We start from the raw sequence: 25,505 nt of genomic DNA on the forward strand, positions 1-25,505 counted from the left end.
AAACAATGAACTACCTATCTAGTGTAGTTTCAGATATAATGGGTCAAACATGTGAAAAAATGTCATTTCTCAGAATATGAGTTCAAAGTAAAACAGAATGTTCACTCACACATTTAGTTGCCCAGTTTGACACTTGTGCATTGATATATTAAAATCTTTCTTTAAAATACCTCCAGGTGGCATATTAAAATAAATTACACACCATTTTAATCATTTTAATAATTTAATTAGGTAAAATTTGGAAAAGGTCATTTTTTAAATTTTTTGCTTTCCCAAAGAAAAGCTTACACACAACAGGCCATTAACAGAAGGCAAGGATGTGAAACACCAGCACTCCTTAAAGAATATTCTGGAAAAGATGAGAACGTATGTAGGCTTCAGGCCCAATGAGACGGAGGCTAATCCCATATTAGAAAGGGTGGAAGATATAAAAGCCGAGACAAGTTTTCCAAAATTTAGAATTTGAAAACATTAGTCACCCAACTCAAAGTTGAAGGAGAGACAGCTGAGGGTCACCTCTCGTACTCCCTTACATTAAATATTTTCCTGGTAGGGAATAGAAATAGAGTCCGAAGACTGTGCAGAAGGTTCTACATTTCAACCCATAAAAGAAAAGGTTACATGTTAGATATTAAGAAAATGGCTGAAACCTTCCCCTCGAACTACCCACAGGCATGATCACCCATTTAGGTAAATTCTGCCATTGCCTTGTGGCATTGGATCTTCTTCAAGCAGGTCGCACCCTGCCTCCCTAACCCTCTCTGGCCTCTGTCAAGTTGCATTCTCAAAAACTGGAGCAATTCTTACAAGACGACCCTAAATTGCTCTTCTTAAATAGTTCCATAGGGGAAAGTTCCAGATTAAATTAAAATACAATACGCTGAATTTCCATATACAGCCCCAGGTTTGATTGGCTAGAGAAACAAACCTGTGATAAGCAAATTACAATAGAGGAGGAACCAGCTGAAGTGTCGACAACTTTGATACATTAACAAAACAATCCTCAAGGAAAGAAGAAAAAAAATGGTTTACCAACTACCCACAACAAAATTTCTGTGGCACTTTGTTTGTTTTTAGTCCACGGGATATTAGAAAACTGATGGCAGAGCCATCTCACCATCGAAGAAGAAAGTTTTTGAAAGTTTTTAAAAGTTCATGTTCATTGATAAGATGGCCATAGAGAATGTCCACAGTTTAAGTTGCTGGGGAAGGTATACCCCTGGTACAATCATCATCATCATCATCATCATCATCATCATCATTGGGATAATGACTACTGGACCTGTAGCTGAATCCAGCATTTCTATTTTACTTGTATAGGCTACTTGTGCTAGGTTAATAACTTTCATCATTCCTGTCCAATCTCCCTTATTCACTTCCAGTCCTAATTGTATAATTTTGCAATGCTTAGGGAGTCTTTCTGCATCATGCCTTTCTTGGCATTTTTATTAGTTTTACCTTCATTTCTTTGAATGTCTATGTCTATTTCTGCTTGAGGCTGATAATACTCATTTTTCACATAACTAAAAGTTGAAATTCTGTGTTAAGAAATAAGTAATAATAGGCCCCCGCATGGAATAGATTTCATATTTTCTTCAAGAGGAGATGTATGTTTTGAATGTACTTTCTTTAGTGAGAATGCAATTTTAAAATATGGCTACCAGTTTTCCAATTCTTCTTTTAAACATAAATCAGTTAGATCATTTTTATTTTAAAGTATGTTCACTTATGGCCATAATCTAATCCCATGTTGTTTTGTTATACAGTGAAGGTGAAAATGTTGACCTGGCCTTGAAGAGCTCCATTGAAGGAGTTGTTATAAAGTGGGCTGCTCAAGTAACAGAGGTTTTGAGGGAAGATTCTTCCTCTGCTTTTGCTAATGGAGCGCACCCAACACCGTTGGCAGGTACTGTCTCTAACGTGACTTGAAAAAAAAAAAAAGCAAATTAATAAAATATAAATTTAGTGGCATCTTATTTAAAAGAGAAAAAAATTCCTACTTACATCTTCTTACAGAATTTACGGGTTGCTGACCTAGATATTAGGCCCCTTTAAACAACAACAATCATCATCATCATCATCATCAGCCTTGCAGAACAAGTTGTATCTCTGCAGTAGTATAATTTTGTTCTGGCTATCACTTTTATGTCCACCCCTTAGTCTTGTTTCCCTGGACATCATTTAAACCTTATATCTTGTAAAGGAAAACCTGGGCTGAAATTTTTTCTAGAATATATTTTGAGGAAACAAAAGAATATTCTTGCTAAATAAATTAGTTGTCGCATACTTTTGTATATAAATGTACTTAATCTATTTATTTACAAATGAATACAAGATGAGTGGAGTGGTTGGGCATGTTAACGTACTGCAGCTATAGAGCCAAACTCTGCATTCAGGAGACTAGTGGGTTTGAACCCCAGTGTTGGCTTCCCTGAGAATGGTTTTCCCACGGTTTCCCATTTTCACTTCCAGGGAAATGCCGAGACAGTTCCTATTCATAGGCCACAGCTGATTGCTTCCACCTCCTTACCCATTTAAATTCACCATCATAATGAGACTAAGAGTTAGATGTACATACATTTATAAATTAATACGAAAATGAATTGACTCATTAAGACATTTTCTTTTATTTTAAAATAACTTAACATTGCTCATAATTTGGGGAGCTTTTACAAAAAAAAAAAGTATATCTACATATATGAAATGTGTAGCACGTATGCAAAGAACTTTACCAGACTCATCCATTATCACAGACTTAACTGTCAGTGAAACAACAGTAGTAAGAATTGAAACACCAAGCTCGATAGCTGCAGTCACTTAAGTGCGGCTGGTATCCAGTATTCGGGAAATAGTGGGTTCGAACCCCACTGTCGGCACTCCTGAAGATGGTTTTCCGTGGTTTTTCATTTTCACACCAGGCAAATGCTGGGAATATACTTTAATTAAGGTCACAGCTGCTTCCTTCCCACTTCTAGCCATTTCCTGACCCATTGTCGCCATAAGACCTGTGTCGGTGCGGCGTAAAGCAACTTGTAAAATAAAAAAAAGAGAAAGAATTGAAACTTTGAATCACTAGTTAGACAGTTCCAGGACGTGTACAGTGTTGGTCTTCTTTCCTAACATGATATGTTAAAGAATGTTTCTTTAAAATTAAATGTTTTATTTTGATTTCCTAGGAGAAACCATTAACTAATGACTTATTGAATTTTGCTTACTTTTAGAGGTTGATTTCTGGAATAAACGCTTAAAGAACCTTGAGTGTATTTATGATCAATTACGAGACCCTCGGGTGAAGAAGATGGGCTCCATACTGGAATTGACGAAGAGTGCTTACTTCCCAAGTTTCAGATCGACATTCAGAAACGTGGTAGCAGGTGAAGTAGATGAAATTACAATGTATAGATCTGAAATTTAGTTTATGGCATACAGAATTAAATTAGACATAGCACAATAATTTAATGTTAGGGACAAATCTTCAATCAACTGAACCATTCAACTGGGGTATAAAATTATTACTATGAAAATTGATTATAAAATAATAACTGTACTTCATCTAAGGTCGGAGTCATCTGGATGAGTATTTATACATTTTTACATGTGCATTTATGAACTACTAGATCTGATGACTTTTAAAATACTAAAGGAACAAAAATTTAAAATATTTTTAAAAATTTGTATTTATAATTACAGTAATTAACAAAGAATTTCATTCTACAGTTTCGTCTGTTAACTCCGTGGTTCTAGGATTACATTTCTGCTGGTTTGAAAAATGATCATTGCAAGATAATTTGTAAAATATCAACAGAATAAGCTTAAGACTGAGGTTGCAAGTTGCCTGAAGCACACTGGGTGCATTGCTTCAGTGCAGGTAGGAAGGCTGCAACTAGTTTTGCAAATTGTCTATTCATAATCCTTTATATACTGGCCTTGTTTACTCTGTGTGCCAGATCTGTTCTTGTACTTAACTAAACCCATGGCCACCAAATTAGGCAGGTGAGGAAAACCGCGCTGTCTTCAGATATGGGAATGGCAAAGCTTATCTCTGAGCACAGACTGGCAGTGCTGATCATGCAGTGCTCTCTAGTCAAAGCCAGTCTGCTGTAGGTCCACCTGACCTGAGTTAATTGCTGTCATGCAGCTGTTGAGCTCACACTGTGAGTGCAATTATAGATGGATAGTGAATGTGTTCAGCCTGGTGTTCCTTCAGGTCTGTTATTTGAAGAGGATGAAGTAAGTGTGAGAAAGGAACAAAAAAACTCCTCTGAAGCACCATCAGCTGGAAGGCCTTAAGAAGATGGATTTAGCCAGCCAAACAAAATCAGTAATTACATCAAATTCAAATGTAAACAGTCCTCCTATTCAGTACTTTGTAATATATTACATCTATAAAGATGATATATCTACATTATCCAAACATGTTTCGACCCATTTTAGAGTCATCTTCAGTGAAGAATAAGTCATAAAAGCATGAGTTACAATACAACACTATTTCTAAATAAACTACTGTATTTAACAAGTGGCTTATTAAAATCTTGCAGTGGTGTCCTGGTAACATATTATTGACACCTAATTAAAATCACTGTTCTTGACATGTAATCTTTTGTTTTCTACAGAGTATATATATATATATTTTAAACTTGATATGTAGTTTAAAATTATTCCATTTGTGAGTTGACTTCTATCATAAACTTGATGTTATTGTTATCTATATCTGTGTGCTGTATTCTATGTTATGGTACAGTATCTGCAATAGAAATGATCTAATTCAAAGTATATATATTGAAAAATGTATATACTGTATTGTGATAAATGTGCAAAATCAGTAATTTTGAATGTATTGCATTACCTGCTGTAGTTCACCAACTCACGTTTTTAGCAGACTTTGAATTTCAAGAAAAGCCAAGAAGTGACTGCAATAATGTGTAATGTTAGCCTTTGTTTGGTCCAGAGATATGTTAATGAAGTGAAATATTCACCCAAACAAAAAGTATTTTCATCTCCAAGGAAAAAAAATATGAAAGGGAGAAAAAACTTAGATTTTCACCACGCTCCAGTTTGGTGAACCGTGCTGAAATTTTATAACTGTGGCAAAATCCTACAGTGGAAAAAGTACATAAACAGCTAAGAGAGAAGTTGAATATAGTGGATGTGTACGTTTGTACGTTCAATGTTGTGGCGGAAGAATTACACACACAAGGAAAACTGATAACCAAAATACACAGAACAAGGACAGCTGAAGGTAATACAGACAGATAGACAACAGGATGTGGAAGGTGCTGGACAACCCTACCTGAGAACATAACCCGGAGATACTTAAATTCTTGAACTCGGGCAATCATGTCCTTGAAACACTGTTTATTAAACATAAAATGTCTATGCTTTGACCATGAACTCAAGTGCCTGTGCACGCTCCCATATTGAAATAGTTCATTTAAAAGTTCTGTACTTCATGAATTTGTGTACTGTATTTTAGACCAAATTACCCACGTCAAAGGACTGACGTGGGAATGATGCCAGAAAGAACACTTGTTGCTGGTGTTCTGTTCTCGCGCCAAAGGGGAGTCCGCCCTGATAAGGTAAATTTTATTTTCGTTATTATGTCTTAAATTACCGTATTTATGCAAATAATCCCCGCACCCTAACTTTAGGAAGGCTGATTTTGAAAGAAGAAAAAAAATGCCAACAATGATGCAAATAAAACCTGCACCCCAATTTCGTGCCTCAAATTTAAAAAAAATATATTTTTTGCATAAATACGGTAACTTATTTCTCTTGCAGGAATTGTCCAGGGCAGTCTTGCATCCTCGATGATTTACTTTAATCGAAAAAGCTCTTTTCAGCACACTTTCCTGTATTCACACAACTTTCCCCAACCTGGCTTCTGTGGCAAGGGCTCTTATCTGTGTTGGAAATCATGTTCCTTTAACAAGGGATGACAAAGAATATTTTCTGTATTAGGTAAAATGTGATTGTACTAAATGGTTAAAGCGAAAATTTGTGAGAATCTTCATTCGTCAATATATTTGAAATCTCAATTATGTCAAGACTCCTTCCGTGGCTAGTAGATACCATCTTTCATCCTTGCATATTAAACACCCCTGGCATTTTGAGACAAAGAAATAGAAAAAATAAATCTTGCACATAAGATGCTCCCAATGCAATTTGTCATAGAAGAACAAAGATTCTGCTTCGTAGTGGGTACAGCCATACTGCAGCTGCTATGACATCATACAAATAGGTGAATAGTTTCATCTGTCTGACCTGTGCAAGGCAAACAAATCCTGATATTTACAGGGTAAATTACACCTCCAGGAAACAAGCCATTAGCCTCAGGGAAATCCAGTTTTGCTTGCCAGTTTTCAGTGATATTGCTGAACAACCCAGCAAGCCTGTTACTGTTTATTTGGGGGCAGGCAACTTTCCCATATAATTGTAATATTAAAATCATGTTCTTGTAATTTTCATTGTTTGGCTGTTCTGGAAGAATGAGACTAATCCAATGCAATAAGAGAATCTTTAATTCCAAAATAGATTTGTAATTGGATATGCTGCTGCCTCATGGTATGTGTCCATTATATGAAAAGTAATTGCATAGTCATATTTTTAGAATCCCCTTCAATATATTTGAAATCTCAGTTATATCATGACTCCTTCCGTGACAAGTAGATGCTATCAATCTTGGACTGGTTATGAAGAAACAAATGACTGCTATTATCTGAATGTTGCCAAACATACCACATTTCCTCATTTATTAGACTCCCTTGTGTATTAGTCCCTTCCTCACCGGCTTGCTGAGACAAAGAAACTGAAGAAATAAATCTCGCATATAAGATCCTCCCAATATAATTTGTAAGAGAAGAACGACGATTCCAGCCATGCTGCAGCTCTTATGACATGACACAAATACGTAGGTGAACAATTTCGTCCGTCCGCCCCAAGAAAGGCAGACATGCATCAAAATCATGGGGTATGCCTGTGTTCCATAATTAAGAAATGTTTGCCTCTGTAGAGTACTGCAGCTCCAATGACTTCACACAAATAAGTGAACTTGCACATTGTAAGCATTAGTAATGCAATACGAGGGCTGTAAATAAAGTAGTGGCAATATTTGATAAAACACAATATTTAATGATCTAACAAGTAAAACTGCATTACATTCCTTCAGTGTAGTTACCCACAAAGTGTAGTATCTTTTGCTAAATATTGGGAAGCCGCTGGAGACCGTTGACAAGGTGTTCTCTGTTGATGACAGCAATGGAGCGCCCTAAATCTATTACAGAACAATTTGAAATAGTTTTACTTGAATCTGCCTTGTCAATACACCTTATAATGAAAGAAAACTATTTATTTAACTATACCTGTTTTGGGAAGTCATCCATTCCCTTCATCAGTGGTCAGTTCAAAGAATAAAACAATATAACACTATCTTCTATTTTTACAATTCATAGAAGTACTGTGTCCTAATTCACCATATCAATGAATAAAGAAATGATCAATACATAACATTTTGTTGAACTGAATGAGAATACATAAATTTAAGATATTCAAGTTTTTCTTCTTTTTGTTCCTTAAATGATTGTATGCTAGTCTATACAATGGGTTATCTTCTGCACTTCTCTCATTTAAACTTGATTCAAAATTATTTTTTTGTGCAAGATAAATTTCTAAACTTTCCAAAACAGTCATTAATTTTTCCTGTTGGCCGAATGTATTAATTCCATGTCATTAGAAACGCCTGTAAGTTTCAACGGAAATGAGGCCACTCATGATGTCAGTCTAATTTTGAGGAATGGACAGCCAACCTATCCTTAGTCTAATTCCGACCCACATGAAACGCCTTGGCCCATCATGCATCCATCCTATACAGTAATGCATTCTCACCACAGGCTTCACGTAATCTTCGATAACATTCTGATGCATTTTTCGCCATGGACAACCTAAACTTTAATCCACAAATGCTGATCACCTTTTGAAAACATGCTTTAGAGTGGTGAAATTGACACACTTCACTACAATGCCACACAGCAACAACACTCCCAACTGGATGCCCTCCAGATGCACACTACATGTCGACAACAGCGCCACAGAACTGCTCTCAAATCCTATTTGTGCGTGCCCGATCTCTTAAGAGTGTCTGGACTATGTTGCCACTACTTTATTTACAGCCCTCGTATGTCTGTAATTTGTAGTTAACACACTGACTACGGGCGCCGAACGGAGGCTGCTACCCCATGCAGACCGGATAGTTCAAGCCTCCAAGAAAGAAATTACACTACTGCACTCAAACTACTGTAACTCGAAATGTATTTAAGATATCAACCTCAAACTTGGAACATGCACTCAATAGGTTGCTTCATAGTCTGTACATTGTGACACTTTTCAGAGCAATACTGTTTGTGGCTCCTTTCAGTAATCATTCTAAGCACAGTGTAGTATGAATGACGAATTTTTGCCACTGGTATACTCATTGTTTTCAAGTATGCAAGGATTTCTTTTTACGGCTACTCCCTGTTTAGTGTTAACCAGTAATCATTAGATATATCTAATTCACTGTCACTTGGTACCTATTATAACCGATCTGTATATAATTAATCACAATTATTAGTAGCCATCGGCAACTGAATATGAAGCGCCATGTTGACATCAGCACGGGTGCTCCAGGGAATAGCTCTACTTATCCGACATTATTTTGTTAAATACATGAAGGTTTAAAGAAAGAAAGATGCAGCAATAATTTATATTCCAAGACTACACAATTTGGAACTAATAATCTCACCCACAATTTCATCAGTAATCAAGAAAATACAAGGTGCATGAAAGCGAGAATTCTTGTAGCCCATCACCTACTGTCGGCTGGAAACTACGAGAATTCTCAGTACCCATCATCCATGTGGTACATCAGTTAATGAATCTGCATGTGAATGTTGAAATAGTTTGTACAATGATTCTCGACTCATAAGAAAATCCGTGTATATACAAAGTTTCCATAGCTACAACTATCATACAATAAAAAAATACATCAATACTAAAATCTACGATCCCCCTACTCTGTTACATGATTGAAAGTAGTTAAAATTATAGCCAACAGATAGCACAACAAGCTACAAATGATACCCATGCATAAAAATGGAGATCTCCGGGGCCTGTCGTCAACCGCTCGCCACAGTACTATGGAGATCTCCGGGGCTGGTCGTCAATGTGTTAGGAATGTCCGCTTCCACAGTGTAATGGCAGAATGTTGGTACGGTATGCGATAAGATGGTACTTGCAGCTCACCTTCAATGGGGGTGTGCCTGAAAGGAGCTGCACCACCTTGGGATGAGAACACGAGTATACTTTAGTTAAGTTGCTATCACTTATAGGTTGCAATTAATATAGTAGGTAAGATCATTAACTCTGTGATTGTTTAATATCTTGTAGTCAGGCCAATGCAGGTAACTTTTGGAGATGTACTGTAGGTTTAAAATGTGATAAAAGCAATCCAATCCACTCCTATCCTAATGATTGTCTTACTCATCAACGTACCTGACAAATCATACTATGCATTAATAAAAACATTGAGTCAACTAACATACGAAATTAAGCATAATGATAATAAAACACATTACTTGCACACCGTTAGATACAACAAGCTTTCCTCTTATTTATTTTTTTCATCGTGGAAATTCTAGGATTATTCAGGCACTTAGAGACAGCATACCTAACCTAAACAATGCGATTTCTCTATCTCAATTACAACTATTTAGGTAAATCCCAATGTGATAAATGTACAGTACAATACAATGGATTTATTTTGTCTGGCAAGATTAAGGCCATTAGGCCCTCTCTTCCATCTAATCAGAAAATACAGTATCTACATGTGCAAAATTGAAATAAATACACTAACAATTGAAACATCTTGCAACTCTAAATGGGGGACACGGAAAAAGCCTCCCTGAAGAGTGTATGATTTAGATTCGGGCGTTCCCTGGGCAACGGTGAGGTGTTAACACTGGCTGATCTTTCCAATCCAGAAGTAACATCAACTATTATATAATGACATTCATAAGTCGGGAAAGGTTCTTTTCAGAACCAAAAATGACCATCATATCTATAAACATAGAAGGTATGTCAACTTGTAAACAACAGCTCTTACAAGAACTTTGCCAAACAACAAACTGTGATGTAATATGTGTACAAGAAACTCACAGGGATGTACACCAACCACGCCCTAGAATACCAGGTATGAAATTGGCAGCAGAGAGACCGCATGGACAATATGGTAGTGCAGTCTTCATCAAGCCAGATCTCCAGATACTTTCCACATCAATTACAGAAGAACATTATATAGAATTGATCGCAGTGGAATTGAGCAATTCGGTTATGGTTTCCATCTATAAACCTCCTAATGTAACATTCTCATTCATGCCACCTAACAATCTCGATGATTGGAAGGTATCTTTCTTCATTGGCGAGTTCAACAGCCATAGCAGTATTTGGGGCTACGAACAAGACAACGAGAGTGCTGAGAATGTTTTACAATGGGCTGAGGGACACCATCTGTCTCTTATCCATGATAGCAAGCTCCCTTCTTCTTTTAACAGTGGTAGATGGAAGCGGGGTTATAATCCAGACTTAACATTTGTGAGCAAAAAGATAGCACATCAGTGTGTTAAATCTGTATGTGCTCCTATTCCGAATACACAGCATCACCCAATAATGTGTCAACTGGTAGCTGTCATTAGACCCCAAGAGGTCTACTTTAAAAGGAGATATAATTTTAAGAAAGCTAACTGGGAAAGATTCACCAACTTACTGGACGAGAAGATCAAACCACTTAATCCAATTCCAGAAGCATATGAACAGTTTAATAATATCATCAGGGAGTGTTCAAGAGCTACAATCCCTAGAGGATGTAGAACAAACTACATACAAGGTCTAACTCAAGAAACCTCTGCCCTCCTAACAGAGTATCATAAACTATTCAAAGAAAACCCTTTCAGCAATGACACCATCACAATGGGACAACAAGTAATTTCTTCTATTTCTGAAGTAAAACGGGCACAGTGGTTAAGGTTGATGGAAGAGATTGACATGGGTAGAAGTAGTCAAAAAGCTTGGTGATTACTTAGACGACTCAGTAGTGATCCTAATAAAACTTCAACATATTCCAATGTCACAGCAAACCAAATAGCACATCAACTTCTACGATATAGACAATCATCAAATCCATGTTGGCTTCAGAATAAAGGAATTGAGAGGGATTATGAGCAGGAAACAGATACACTCACTAAACCTTTTACTTTATCTGAGCTAAACAGAGCAATAAATCAGTGTAAGAATGGTAAGGCTGCTGGCCTAGATGAAATATGTGTTGAGCAAATTAAGCTATTTGGACCTGTTGCTAAACAATGGTTACTAGAACTGTACAACAACTGTATAAACACCTGCAAGTTACCACGTGTGCGGAGGAAAGCCAGAGTATTCGCAATCCTCAAACCAGGAAAAGACCCAAATGATCCGAAAAATTACAGACCTATCTCACTGTTGTGTCATCTGTACAAGATCCTAGAACGAATGATCCTGGAAAGACTTACTGTGATCATTGAACCACTTCTTATCCTAGAGCAAGCAGGATTCTGTAAAGGAAAAAGTTGTACTTCACAGGTCCTCCATCTGACACAGTATATCAAAGATGGATATGAAAATTATAAAATCACAGGGGTGGCTTTTATCGACCTATCTGTTGCATATTATACAGTTAATCATCGTATACTCTTGTGCAAATTATACAACATGACAAAAGATTACAAGATGACTCAAGTAATTTGCAAGTAATTTGAATTTCAATTTCAGAATCAGAATAGTCGATGGAGGAAACAAAAGAATGGTTTGCCACAAGGCAGTGTTCTCGCCCCTATGCTCTTTAATATCTATACGAATGACCAACCTCTTCCAGTTGGCACCAGAAGCTTCATATATGAGGATGATCGAGCTATTGCTACTCAAGCAAACTGCTTTGAGGTTGTAGAAGAAAAGTTATCAGAGGCTCTTTCTGAACTATCCTACTACTACAGAGGAAACCAATTGAAGCCTAACCCATCTAAAACTCAGGTATGTGCCTTCCATTTAAAGAACAGACAGGCGTCAAGGAAACTGCAGGTAGTATGGGAAGATACTCAACTAGTTCATAAGGAGAGTGGACATCAACTCTCATTGAAGGACCATCTAGACAGACCTACAGTCTTGACTTGGGAAGTGTAGGATAAAAGAAAAGCCGGATAAATACAGGAAATGGTAAACACAGGTGGTAACAAGATCTGGAACACAGGACAAACACTAAAGAAGAAAAGGATCCTATCATGATAATGTAAGTATTGGAAAGGATCAAACTGTTGATATTGTGATCATTGCCACGTAACCCCTAATGTAGAAGGAGGCTAAGGGTACTTGATATCAGAAGGAAAGCCATAAAAAAATGGGAATTTTTTTGAGGATGTGCATTCTCCTATAATGGTAGTGTAATGAGATAAATAAAATATGAAGCTGATGCTAAGCAAATGCCCATCAGTACACAGATACAGTCAAACTGATATCGTGTAAGAAGAAAGTGAGTTCGAAAACAAAATTATCCATACCTATCACTCTTATTTCCCTGGCTGATTTTACTGGATTGGAGTGAATGCTGAGTGGTCTTGCAATAGGCATGAATAAATAGTAATAAACATTAAAGCAGTAAGAATTATAACTGATACAAACTAATGGAAATACTGACAAGGATGATATTAAGAGTGAAGAGATAAAAACTATTTAGGAATGAAAATATTGGATAAATATATGTGTTTCTAAAAATATGTGCTAATACCAATTGTTTTGGAAATTACATATTCTTGTATCAAATGGGACTTAGTAATGAGTATACAAGTGGATATTCAAAGCTTCAGACTGTGTTATTATGTTTATTCATGAACAGTAATAAGGCACTTATCTATGAAACTGTTTCTTTCTTCTGCAGCACTCACTGAAGCACGAGACATCACACTGTACCTGAAGCCGCTTGTGAGGCACTTTGAGATGCTAGAGAACACTGATTTCCATGATGTGAAGCCATTGCTGCGTCCTTTGCTACACACAGTATGCTTAATGTGGGGCAATAGTCGTTACTACTGCAACAGTACCAAGATAATTGTGCTCTTGACGGAAATTTGTAACCTTCTCATACAGGAGGTAAATGGCTCCAGCTTTGACTTTAATTCCACATACAGTATATATTGGTAATTATTCCTGTTAAGAATTGAGGAAATTATCTACTAATAGAAATTTTCTTAACATGGCTAAATATTTTTTTAATATTGAAAAAGTTACATATCAAGTCTTGACATTATTTATCTAATACAGAAACAAACTATCGGAATTATACTGAGACATAACAGGTTAGACAATTGCAGACCATTATAGTAGATTATGGGGAGACTGCTGGTGAAAATGAAAGCTATTGAACAAGGCAAAAGAGTGGTTGAATGAGTGGCTAAATATCTAGGAAATAGAACTCAGAAAATTAGAGTAGGTGAAGCCTGATCCTGTAGTGATTAAGGTGCAGTTGGAGGTTGTGGGGTCTGCAAGGCAGTATTATTGAACTTTTATATTTCCTTATATATACAGAGGTGCCAACAGTTATGGATTGTCTGTAATTATTACGGATTTCACCTCAGAATTATGGTATTATGGTCAAAGGAAAAATTATTACAGAAAAGCGGCATTATCACAAAAAAATCTGCGAAAAGAAAGAATGAAGAAAAACGTTCAATTCTTTCGAGCACACTGCTCATCCCTCCTCTTTCCAATGCTAGTGAGTTGGCAACTAAACCTATTCGATCATCTGTTAGTTTTGCTACCCATGAGCGTTGTGAATTCATTGTGAATGAAGGAGCTCTAATCTACTCCTCTCCTTTATAGAACCTTAGGTAATGTATTTGCAGTACTTTATTAAGTGTACCTCACACTAAATTTCCCACAGAAGGAGTTTTCAGTGTTGACAGGAAAAATCAGACCGAATTCAGGCCTACCTGCACATATACACTGGAATCGCTCATGGTCCAGAAGACGAAAACATCATCAAGAAGACCTACACTGAAAAGCAGCTGTTGAGTGTGAAATAAGCTACAAAGTTTTCTTCCCATAGTAATAACAGGTGATGTGCAAATTTTATTGTGTAATATGATATACTTTAGAACATGTTGCTTTCGAGAAGGGCAAAGGATGTGTCATTATTGAAATGAGAAGAGTATGCTTTGGATTGGACTCAAACTTTTTTGATGGGGGGAGGGGGCGATTACTGATAACCCTCTTCAAAGGTTGGCACCTCTGTGTGTGTATATATATGATTTGAGTAAAGAACAGAAATCATGGATAAGAATTTTTGTGGATGATCTAATACTGTATAGAGTAATTAATAAATTACAAGATTGTGAGTGACTGCAAAAGGTCCTTGACAATGTTGTGAAGTGGACATCAGACTTCATTTGTTCCTTGTGGAACATAGGGCATCAACAAAGCACCTCCATCTGATCCTGTTGCCAGCCAACCTCTTCACTTCTCTCCAGGTCTTGCCTCCTTCCATTGCCTCCATGTGTACAGATCTTCACCTTCCATAATGCAATTTTCGTTAGCCTTTTCAGGCCAAAGGTCGACATCTTTGAATCAGTCTGGTTTCTCATTGTTGATGTTTCTGTAATAAGGTAATTTAAGGTTGTGCGAGTTATTGGCCCACGGCACCCAAGCTTGGTGGTGGGGCTGCCACCTACGCCTCCTAGCCTGCTGTTTTCTGTTTGGGTAGTCTCCCTTAGCCTTTGAAGATCCCTCTTCACCACAAGGCAGTGGTTTTCCTCTTTATTTTACCCCAAGAGGAAGGGTTGCCTCCTCCGCCAACTTTGCCTTACCAAAGGTCTCCTTCTCTGCCTCAGTTGCCGTTAAGGACTTCACCAGAGTCCCTTAGCCATTACTTTTCAGGGTTCCTGTAAGGCCTTCAAAGCTACCGTAGCAGTTCTGGGGCACACAAGGTCTTCGCTGTACTTCACCCTTACAGGCTATCCCCTACTTCGTACCGTTGCCCGCCCCCCACGATGTGGACGAGTTGTTGGACTTATGGGGCACGGACATCAGACTATGATAAGAAAAGTGAGGCTGTAAGTTTCACCAAGAGGAACAGTTCTTTTAAATGCTGTTACTATGTTGATGGAATAATAATAATAATAATAATAATTATTATTATTATTATTATTATTATTATTATTATTATTATTATTATTATTATTATTATTATTATTTAATAATTTATTATTTATTTATTTATTTATTTATTTATTTATTATTTATTATTATTATTATTATTATTATAATATATTATATTATATTATATTATATTATATTATATTATATTATATTATATTATATTATATTATATTATATTATATTATATTATATTATATTATATTATTATTATTATGATATAATATATTATATTATTATTATTTATTTATTTATTTATTATTTATTTATTTATTTATTTATTTATTTATTTATTTATTTATTTACACTGTTTACGCCCACATTGGAGCACCAAAATCAACCTTAGACAATAAAATCTTCAAAAAATAAGTACATCAAAGAATAAGTTCACTTTTAAAACCTTGATGATTTCTTCTTTTCCCAAAACTTCTTCATTCTAGACGATCTTGCAACCCATTCTTCTGCTGATATAACATACTGCTTACGTTTTGATGTTTTAAGTGATAGTTTTGTACATTTGTTGTTTAGAATCTTCTTCTCTTCTCTATTTTCAATTTGCTCTGTAGTAATTTTCAATTCATCCAAATCCATTTGTATTTCTTTAAACCAAGTGTTTTTTGTTTTACTATTTCAAAAGAAATCAAAAAGCTGTTTTAGGGGTATAAAATTTGGCAATGGTATATGTGTCCAAAAAATGCAATCCTCCATTTTCACTCCGTTGATTCACTTTCCTTGTAAATTACTGAATTGGGTAAAAGTCTCCACTGGCCATCAACCTGATGTCTTTTATTAATAATTGTCTGGAGAATTCTTCTATCCATTTTCTGCAGTTTGTCTGTTGTTGCTTGGGTATTAAATTTGAATAATGTTTAAGTAGCATATGTTGCTTCCAGTTTGATGACGGAGTTATAATGGCAAAATTTAGCATTAATTGAAAGAGACTTGGCTATGTAATTTGTTGTGCTTGTCTCAAATTTAGAGTTCTATTATCTATGGATGCTTTTTCATTAGCATTCCAAGTCACAATTTCACTAAGATATTTAAATTTATTTACAACTTTTATTTTCTGAGTATTATTTAATATAATATGTGGAGTGTCAACTTTAAAGGATGGCATCATTTCTGTTTTCTCAAAATACATTTTCAACCCAACCTTTGCTACTAATCTTCCTAGTTCCTCTACTTGAATTTTTGCTTCTTCTATTCTATTTGCTAATAGCACCAGATCATCAGCAAATGCAAAACAATTTAGTCTAATATTTCTTGCAATCTTAACTTTCAGAGGACATACCTTACTCCATTCACCCATAATTTTTTCCAGCACACAATTAAACATCAATGGGGATAATCCATCTCCCTGTCGAAGACCAGTATGAATTTCAAATGGTTCAGAGATTTCATTTCTGAACCTAACTTTAGACTTTGTGTTTCTCAGAGTGACCGCAATAAGGTTAACAAGTTTCTGATGTAGACCAAATTGTGCTAATGGCTTTACGTCGCACCAACACAAATAGATCTTATGGCGATGATGGGATAGGAAAGGCCTAGGAGTTGGAAGGAAGCAGACATGGCCTTAATTAAGGTACAGTCCCAGCATTTGCCTGCTGTGAAAATGGGAAACCATGGAAAACCATCTTCAGGGCTGCCGACAGTGGGATTCGAACCCACTATCTCCCGGATGCAAGCTCACAGCTGCGTGCCCATAACCGCAAGGCCAACTTGCCCGGTGTAGACGAAATTCAGTAAGGATATGTAGTAATGATTCACAATGGATAGTATCATAAGCCTTTTGAAAATCAACAAAAGTGATCACTAAATTTTTGCTCCTAATCCGTTGATGTTTTATGATCCATTTGAGACTGGTAATTTGATCCGGACAACTTCGTCTTGGACAAAAACCACCCTGATATTCACCCAATTCACTATCAAGCTGGTCATGGATTCTGGAATAGAGGATCTTAGAGAAAATTTTATAGGTGATATCTAGCAAAGAAATTCCCCGACAGTTACTAGGATCTGATATATCTACTTTTTATGGATTGGGTGTATATTGCAACATTCCATTCTTCAATCAATTTTTCTGTATTCCAATTGCCAATGAGATGTTTATGTAGATTCTGAATAGTCTGTATATTCACATTCTTCCATAGTTCTGCTACTAGTTGATTTTCTCCTAGTGCTTTAAAATTTTTCAATGAATCAATAGCTGCACTTACTTCATCATAAACCGGTGGTATGACCTTCTCCAAAGGTGTTTTATTTCTGGGAAGTAGATCAAATTCAAAATAATTTTCAGGTTCATCACTATTATGTTTTGAAGTATTCAGCCAAAATTATTGCATTGTCATAATCATTATGGGCCACCTTTCCGTTCTTATCTTTCATCAGGAGAGTAGGGGGAGTATAATTTTTTTGGTATTGTTTAAATGTCCTATAATAGTCTCTTGTTTTATTTCAATTGAAAGCTTCATCAATAGATTTTATTGTTTTCTTCTGATAATTTCTTTTAACTCTCCTGATTTCTTTAGCTGTTAATTGTCTAGCATTGATTAGTTCTTCTCTAGAGCTTTCTATTTTTTGTTGTTGATCATTCAACCAAGCGCAGTATTGCTGTATCACACTCTTCATTCCACCAAGCATGTTGTTTTATTTTTTGAATGGGAGCAACTTCCTCTGCTATGGCTTTTAATTTGTTAATAGTAGTTCCCAAGCTGTCACTTAAAATTGTTGTGGTTTTCTCAAAATATGTTCAATTTTATTAATGACTGAACTAGGATCATACAGGTTTTTCCTATTAAGGTTATGCAGTTTATTTTCCCTTTTTAGGAGTTAATTTAAAAATCTTGGAGATGTAATGGTTTGAATCAACATAGACACCACGCAGAACCTTAACATTATAAATTTCTTCATGAAATTTACGATCCATGGCCACATGATCTATCTGGGATTCACCCAATTTAACATTTGGACTTTTCCAAGTCATTAATTTATGCAGTTTTCTTTTAAACCTTGTTGTTTCAGAAATTAGTCCATAGTTGATACAAAATTCAATTAACCTTTCACTGTTCTTGTTCATTAATTTATGTGCTGGCCATCGTCCCACCACAACACGAAAGTTTCTCTCACGTCCAATCTTTGCATGAAAATCTCCAAGAAGAATGTAAATGTTAGTATGAGGTATATCTGTTACTGATTGGTCAAGTTCATCCCAAAATTGATCTGTTCCCTCTTTGCCAGTTCTGTTTTCATTTGTTGAAGCATGAACACTTATCAATGTATAGATCTTGTTTTCCACTTTAATCTTTAATAATGCTACTCTTGATGAATAATCAATAATGGAATAAACTAATGCTACTCTTGATGAATTTGAGGAAAAATCAATAATGGAATCTAGAATTCTATTGTGTACCAAGAAACTAACTCCAAATTGAGGAACATTCTTTATGACTCTTTCACCTGGAGGTCTTTTATAGAGACGATACCCTCCTGATTCAGTTGGGTTCTGATCAGTATTACGTAATTCTTGAAGAGCTGTGATCACAATTTTGTGTTGATTCAAAATATCTACTAGATGTTTCAACTTACCAATCTTCATGAATTGATATTTAACATTGCCAAATACGAAAACTTAAGTACATTTTTAGTTTGATTAATCTGCATGATTGATCATTATGTCTCTGGGCATCTCTCTATCTGACACCTCGCCGAATCCAAATGGTGTCTTCGTTTGGAAGATTATATAGCTGTCCAAACTGGTGGATTCCTTCAATAGAAAACTTCCCATATTATGTTGATTGTCTGATCAATGATCAAGAGTCTGACCATAGTCAGGGTTTGCAATTCCAGATGTGATCTGAAAAGGTGATAAATGAAATATGATATGATGAAAAATGAGATTGTGAAATGTGTTTGCCTCAAGATGTTCTCTGGCTGTTATTTTACAGCATTGAGCCAACCTCGAGTTACAATTCTAAATGTTATTTACAAAGGTGAAGATGAGAGATGAAGGATGATTTTATGAAATTGTGAAGAAGGCTTTCTGTCTTATTTCATCCTAGTTGTTCAGAACTGGGAGTAGGCATTTCCTCCATACCCCACAAACATTATGGTTTTCCCGCCAATACTCAAGTAGCTGATTGCAGCAGTTTCCCACTGGGCAATGGGGTCGCCACTTCCCTACGCCTAATAATAATAATATTAATAATTTTTTTTTTACGTGGAGGTGGGTAATCTTTTATGAGACACTAGTAAGGTTCCGCACTCCACAAGCGTGCGAGATTCCTACTCACAAAAACCCACACGCCCTTTTCCCACGACGTATATCTCCACCCCGGAGCTGCTCTCGCATTATTTCAGGGCGGTGTCGTGCTTCTAATTTCTCAGGTTTCTTCTTCCTTTGTTTCCCCTTCACTGCCATTCATGAGCATTTAAATCCCTCTTTTTCTGATGCAGGATGCCTTCTACATATACTGCTATTTGATCCCAAGATTCTTGGTTTCGTAGCATCACATGCACAATAGTTTCTGGCATCCATTCTCCTTGCTCAGCTTCTAAACATCACCTCTGTGTTGACCAATGATAACATACAAAAAATTTGTGAAATACATTGTCAACATCATTGCAATAAATACACGCCAGATCACTTGCTCTACCTACTCTGGAGAAATTTCAGGAAGTATCCGTGACCCATCAAGAGCTGCGTAAGATAGAAGTTAATCTCACCATGAGCTCATGCAACCCAATCAGCTAAACATGGTATCAGCCGCTTAGTCCATTTTCCTCGAGGATCTTCCTCCCATCTTTGCTGCTATCGTTCCATTCATTGCCTATAAGCTAGCTTCTTAGCACGTTTCTTTCCGAGCTTTGCCAGACTTCCTGTTTCTCTAAGGCAAGTAAATCAATCAGTGCTACCACTGCTACCATAAGAACCGCAGGTTCGGATACTGTGCAATATGCGCTTGTAATACACAAAGCTGATCTCTGCTGTACTGCAGCTATCTTTCGCCAGTAATTTTCAAACTTCAGAGGTTCAGCCCAGACTTCAATACCATATAGAAGTGTCGAGTGAATTATCAACATCAGTAGTCGTCATTTGCTAGACTTCGGACCTTTAACGTTGCTCATTAATCTACTCAGCGCAATCGGTTTTTTTTTCACCGCCTTATCCATCACCCGTTTGATATGATCCCAAAATGTAAATTTGGTATCAAGTGTCACACCGAGGTACTTTATACTTCTAGATGTTCCGATTCCTGTTTGTCCAATATACATTGGAATAATGGCCATGATCCTTTTTTCTTCTCTGTTTTATGATCTGTAAGTTATAACCTGTGATTCGCCATCCAATCTTTCACCCGTCACATCACTTGATTTAGCTTAAACTGAGCCAGCTCCAAATTTTGAGTTACTATCAAAACAGGTATATTATCAGCATAACCCACTAGCATCGTGTCTTCCGGCATCTCTAACCTCAACAATCCATCATACACAATGTTCCACAGATTTGGGCCAATGATGGACCCTTGTGCTGCACCAGCTGTGAGCCGTTTCACTCTCTGCCCATCTTCTATGTGATATACTAGAGTATGATCTTTCAAATAATTTCTCATTATGCACATGAGATACTCTGGTAGTTTGAAGGTTTCTTGAAGTGCTTCCAACATGTCATTCCACCTTACCGAGTTGAAAGCATTCTTGACATCCAGAATAGAATGATGATTACACATTTGTATACTTTTTGTTGTATTCAACACTTCCCATACTGCATCTATTGTCGAATGTCTCCGTCGAAAACCATGTTGACGATCAGAGAGGTCCCCAGCTAGTTGAACTGCTGAAAGTATTGTTGACTGCAGAAGTATCCAGCATACATAAAGGCCCATAGCCCCCAGATTTCCCCTTTTTTTATTAAAACTAGCTGAGCTGTTTTCCAGTGAACAGTAAATACACCTGATAACAGGCAGCTATTGTACATTTTCAGCAGCAGCAGATATGGGCAGAAATCTGTTATCAGCTTTAGTATCTCTGCTGGAATACTATCTGGTTCCTGGGGCCTTTTTATTTCTAAGGGAGCTAATCACTCTCATCAATTCTTCTGGTGTAAAAAGTGGTACATCATCTATGAACTCATCATCATCATCATCATCATCATCATCATCATCATCATCATCAGACCTCTCAGCATGATCTGGGAATAATGTATCTATAATATCCTTCGTTGCATTTGAGTCCATGATCGGATTCAAGAAACTTCCAAGTTTCTACATAACAATTTTGTATTCTAAATCCCATGGGTTGTCATCCACTTCCATAGCCATTTTCCTTTATTTGTTGACTTTACTCTTTTTAATAGCATTTCTCAGTTCTTTCTTCGCTGACTTATACTCAGCTGTGTGTGAGATGTCTTCTTGGCTGACTCGTGCTCTCTGTGCTCTCCGTCTAAGTTGCAGACGTCTTCTCTGGTCAGCAATTTCCTTGGGTCCACCAATACGCTGAATGCTTCTTGTTTCATAATGTATTACGAGTCATGGATAAATCACATGCTCTCCAAATAAGCTTCATGGTGAGTTCAACAAATTTCTCAGCTGCTCTTTCCCTTTATAACAACAACTTTGTTCTGTTAAACTATCATTTCTTAAGACAGCAAGAAATTTCTCTCTGTCCATACTTTTTATATTCCACTGTGTTGGTTTATACGATGTAGTATTCATCTGTGGAGTTTTAGGAAGAACACGAAAAATAATATACTGGTGACCACTTCTCGTTTATTCTTCAATCATGCGCTAGTCATTGATTTTCAACACAATGTCCTCATTACAAAAGTCATGTCCAGTATAGTTCCCCTACAGCCTGATTGTTGAAAGGTTGGCACATTTCCAATATTAGTGACCATCAAACCCAACCCAGCGGCCATCTCCATAGTTTGGTGCCCTCTAGAGTTGTACTGTGACACACCCCATTCTAGTGCTTGGACATTGAAATCGCTAACGATTAAACTGTTGTCAAAACCTTGTAATACATCCTCTTGGCCATCCAGCTTAGTCTGAAAATCAAATACTGACTCATTTGGAGAAAAATAACAGCTCACAAAAGTATATCTACCAGTGCGGACCCAACCAAAACCATCTCCGCATCCTTGGTTTGATACTGGGCATTTACCAAAATCTGGTATCCAATTTGCAGCGGTCCCAAAATTATCCATGAACCATCCTGGGTGGCTCCTGTCCTGATAATGTCCACTAAGAAGAAACATGTCTACTCCTATCTCAAAGGTCATCTGCATCAAAAGATCATTGGCAGTTCGACTCCTGTGCATATTTGCCTGAGTAACCTGCATCATTTACCACAAGTTTGTCTTTTTGAGAGCTTCACAAAACACTGTGGAGGCTCCTGAGCCAAGAACATGACTTTGATTAGCTTCCTCAACATTAATGTCTGTACAAATTATGCATCTCAGATTTGCTTTGCAACCTACCGCCCTATGCCCAGCTTCTCCACACCTAAAACTAAGTTTGCTTCTATTTGCATCTTTGCAGTTTCATGCATGATGCCGATATGAAAGACATCGAAAGCAGTGAGGTACCATGATCCTTTTTTTGAATTTTACAATTCGACCATCCTATTTTAATTTTACCAATTTCCAAAAGTTTCTGAGCCTCCTTATTTTCTATTTCATCAACAGCAAGTTTTTGCCCTCTGCTGTTCAGATTATTAATTGAGACTTTCACTTCTCCTTCAAAATTCTGAAGATCCTGTCTTACAGCTTCCTCTACATCTAAGGCAATGGTAATACTGCCCATGTCCCGAATTTCCAAGGTAGTGCTGGTCTCCACATCGCTATCCATTCCAAGGACATCTCTTACAGATTTATTAAAATTGTCCCTGTTCTTGTTTTGTGTGGCTTTATTAAACTTGAGACGAATCGCCCCAGTCTGAGTTTTACGAATAGATTGAATGCTGACGCTGCTGTCTTCAGGTTTTATTTTACTCCGAATACCTTTCAAAACATCTGCAAAAGTCTTGCCGTTTGTTGGTTTGATAAGAACAGCATCTGAATGATCCGTTGGTTTTAAATGGGTCCATTTATCTTGGTTTTTCCCACTTGTCAATGACCTGCATTCTGCCAGAATCCACCCCATCTATTGTTACTTGCGTAACAATTTTTCCCTCTCGGTAAATATTTTTGAACTAGCCACATGGCTGTAGAAAAAACTGTGTTCTTAATAGTGGTTCGCCGCTTCGTTATTCCTTCTTTTCAAAACTTATAAGCTGGAAACTTCTCCGCTGGAAAGGTTATTTGTTGTCCAGCTGACTGTGCGCACGTCCTGTCTGTGCCTTACTGTATTCTCCTGCACTCTAGTGGCGTAGATATGAACTACCTCACGAACTACCTCACCACTCGGTGGCTTTCCCTCTGTGTACATGTGATCGCTGTGGCAGTGGACTGTGGAATCTCGGGAAGAAACGCCATTGCTGTTTGGTGAGAAGAAGGAGATGGATGTGTGGTGTCTCTCTCTCCCTAGCGAGATGATTTCTCCAAAAATGCTTGAGCCTGGTTGAAGTTACATTGGTAGGGCTTTGCCCCAGTGAAACTGCAAGTTATTTTGTTTAATATTCCTCGCCTGGAAATTCTATTTAATGCATTTCTTCAACATACGTAAGTAGAATGTAAAGCTGAAGTGTCCTCTCAACTACAACTGGATGAAACTGTAAGTGTTGATCCAACTAAACTTTTACCGATTTATTGTGAAAAAACTGAAAATTTCCCCATGTGAAGAATGTGTGTGCGACACGATGTAATTTGGTGTCATCTAAAAACTAAGTCTTGCCTTGTGGAATTTCAAATTTTTTGGCTTGTTAAATGGAACTTATAGCATGTGTAATTTACGTCAGTTAACTAGGGACTTGCGTGCTATGTGAACGAGTTTTTTGAAATCTTCGAAATCGTAATTTGAAAACTTGTTTATTTATGGCTTTCTAGGCCTAAAAGTTTTGTGGTAAAAGCAAGTATTTAACTGGGTTAATTAACCAAGCGAGTCGCTCCAAGGATGTGGGGTTTACGTGTATATTCTGTTCCGGTTCTTTCTTCTTTTCTTGCTTCTCTGTTTATTTTAATTTTTAAATTAAAATTCTTCTTTTCTTGGTATCTGGGTGGTTTTCTGCGTCTGGTTTTTCTTTTGTCCTTTGTAAGTATTTGCCTATTGTTGTTTTGCGCCCTGTGATTGGCCCCTTCCTTCCCTTGAGCTATTGTTGGTGGTTGCTATGACAATGCTAAGCTTGTTGATGTTGTTGTGACCGGGCGAGTTGGTCATGCGCATAGAGGTGCGCGGCTGTGAGCTTGCATCCGGGAGATAGTAGGTTCGAATCCCACTATCGGCAGTCCTGAAGATGGTTTTCCGTGGTTTCCCATTTTCACACCAGGCAAATGCTGGGGCTGTACCTTAATTAAGGCCACGGCCGCTTCCTTCCAACTCCTAGGCCTTTCCTATCCCATCGTCGCCATAAGACCTATCTGTGTTGGTGCGACGTAAACCCCTAGCAAAAAAAAAAAGATGTTGTTGTGATGGGATTGATGATTTGAATTGATGTGCCTGTTATGTATTCTGCCTTGTGGGCATTTCAGCTTGGTCCCTTTAATTTTTCTTTGGCATTTTAATTCTTCCTTCTGCTCATTTTCCTACCCGGTGTCGCGCACCTTATTATTATTATTATTATTTTAATTTCGAGAATTTGTACGTAATACCTACCCATCCTTGTAGGGGCTCGTTTGGATATATCCTAAACAAGGTTTTCAGTATCAAAAAAAAAAAAAAAAACTGTTTCAGTCAAGGTTGTTTTTCAAGTTTGAAAAGATGTATGAAAAACTTAGGTACTGGTCAAGGAAACCTTTTGGTTTGTAAGAAACTTTATGAGTTGATGAGGTGTTTCATTATTCTACGTAGTCTTACTAAGTCCTTTAATTAATTAATTAATTAATTTATTTATTTTCTTTATTAACGGTCGACCATAGGGTTTTAGTGTTGAGTTTTAAGTTATTATATTTAATTTTAATTTTTCCTGCGAGGATATTCCTTTCAGTTTTGTTAATTACTTAATTTTGGTGATTAAATTTCTCTTGGTTCCCCAAAAGTGTTGCTGTTTTCCTTTAAGGGGGTGGTAATTTGATATGACCAGGTGCACTTTTATCCGCTCCTCTGGGGTCGCTAGTTTACCTTATGGTAAGTACCTTTCTTTCTTTT

At 36.9% G+C, this 25,505-nt stretch overlaps 1 protein-coding gene across 1 annotated transcript in view; it reads left to right on the forward strand.

Annotated features, from left to right (window-relative positions):
- LOC136875368 (dynein beta chain, ciliary) overlaps positions 1 to 25,505 on the forward strand; it is a 782,313-nt gene that overhangs the window by 54,920 nt on the left and 701,888 nt on the right. Inside the window, exons 4-6 of the mRNA XM_067148948.2 lie at positions 1,767 to 1,906; positions 3,222 to 3,374; positions 12,995 to 13,206. Of these exons, the coding sequence (XP_067005049.2) occupies positions 1,767 to 1,906; positions 3,222 to 3,374; positions 12,995 to 13,206 (505 nt within the window). The remainder of the gene's footprint in view (positions 1 to 1,766; positions 1,907 to 3,221; positions 3,375 to 12,994; positions 13,207 to 25,505) is intronic.

Source organism: Anabrus simplex, chromosome 1 (genome assembly GCF_040414725.1).
Source record: "Anabrus simplex isolate iqAnaSimp1 chromosome 1, ASM4041472v1, whole genome shotgun sequence".
NCBI classification, from domain to species: domain Eukaryota; kingdom Metazoa; phylum Arthropoda; class Insecta; order Orthoptera; family Tettigoniidae; genus Anabrus; species Anabrus simplex.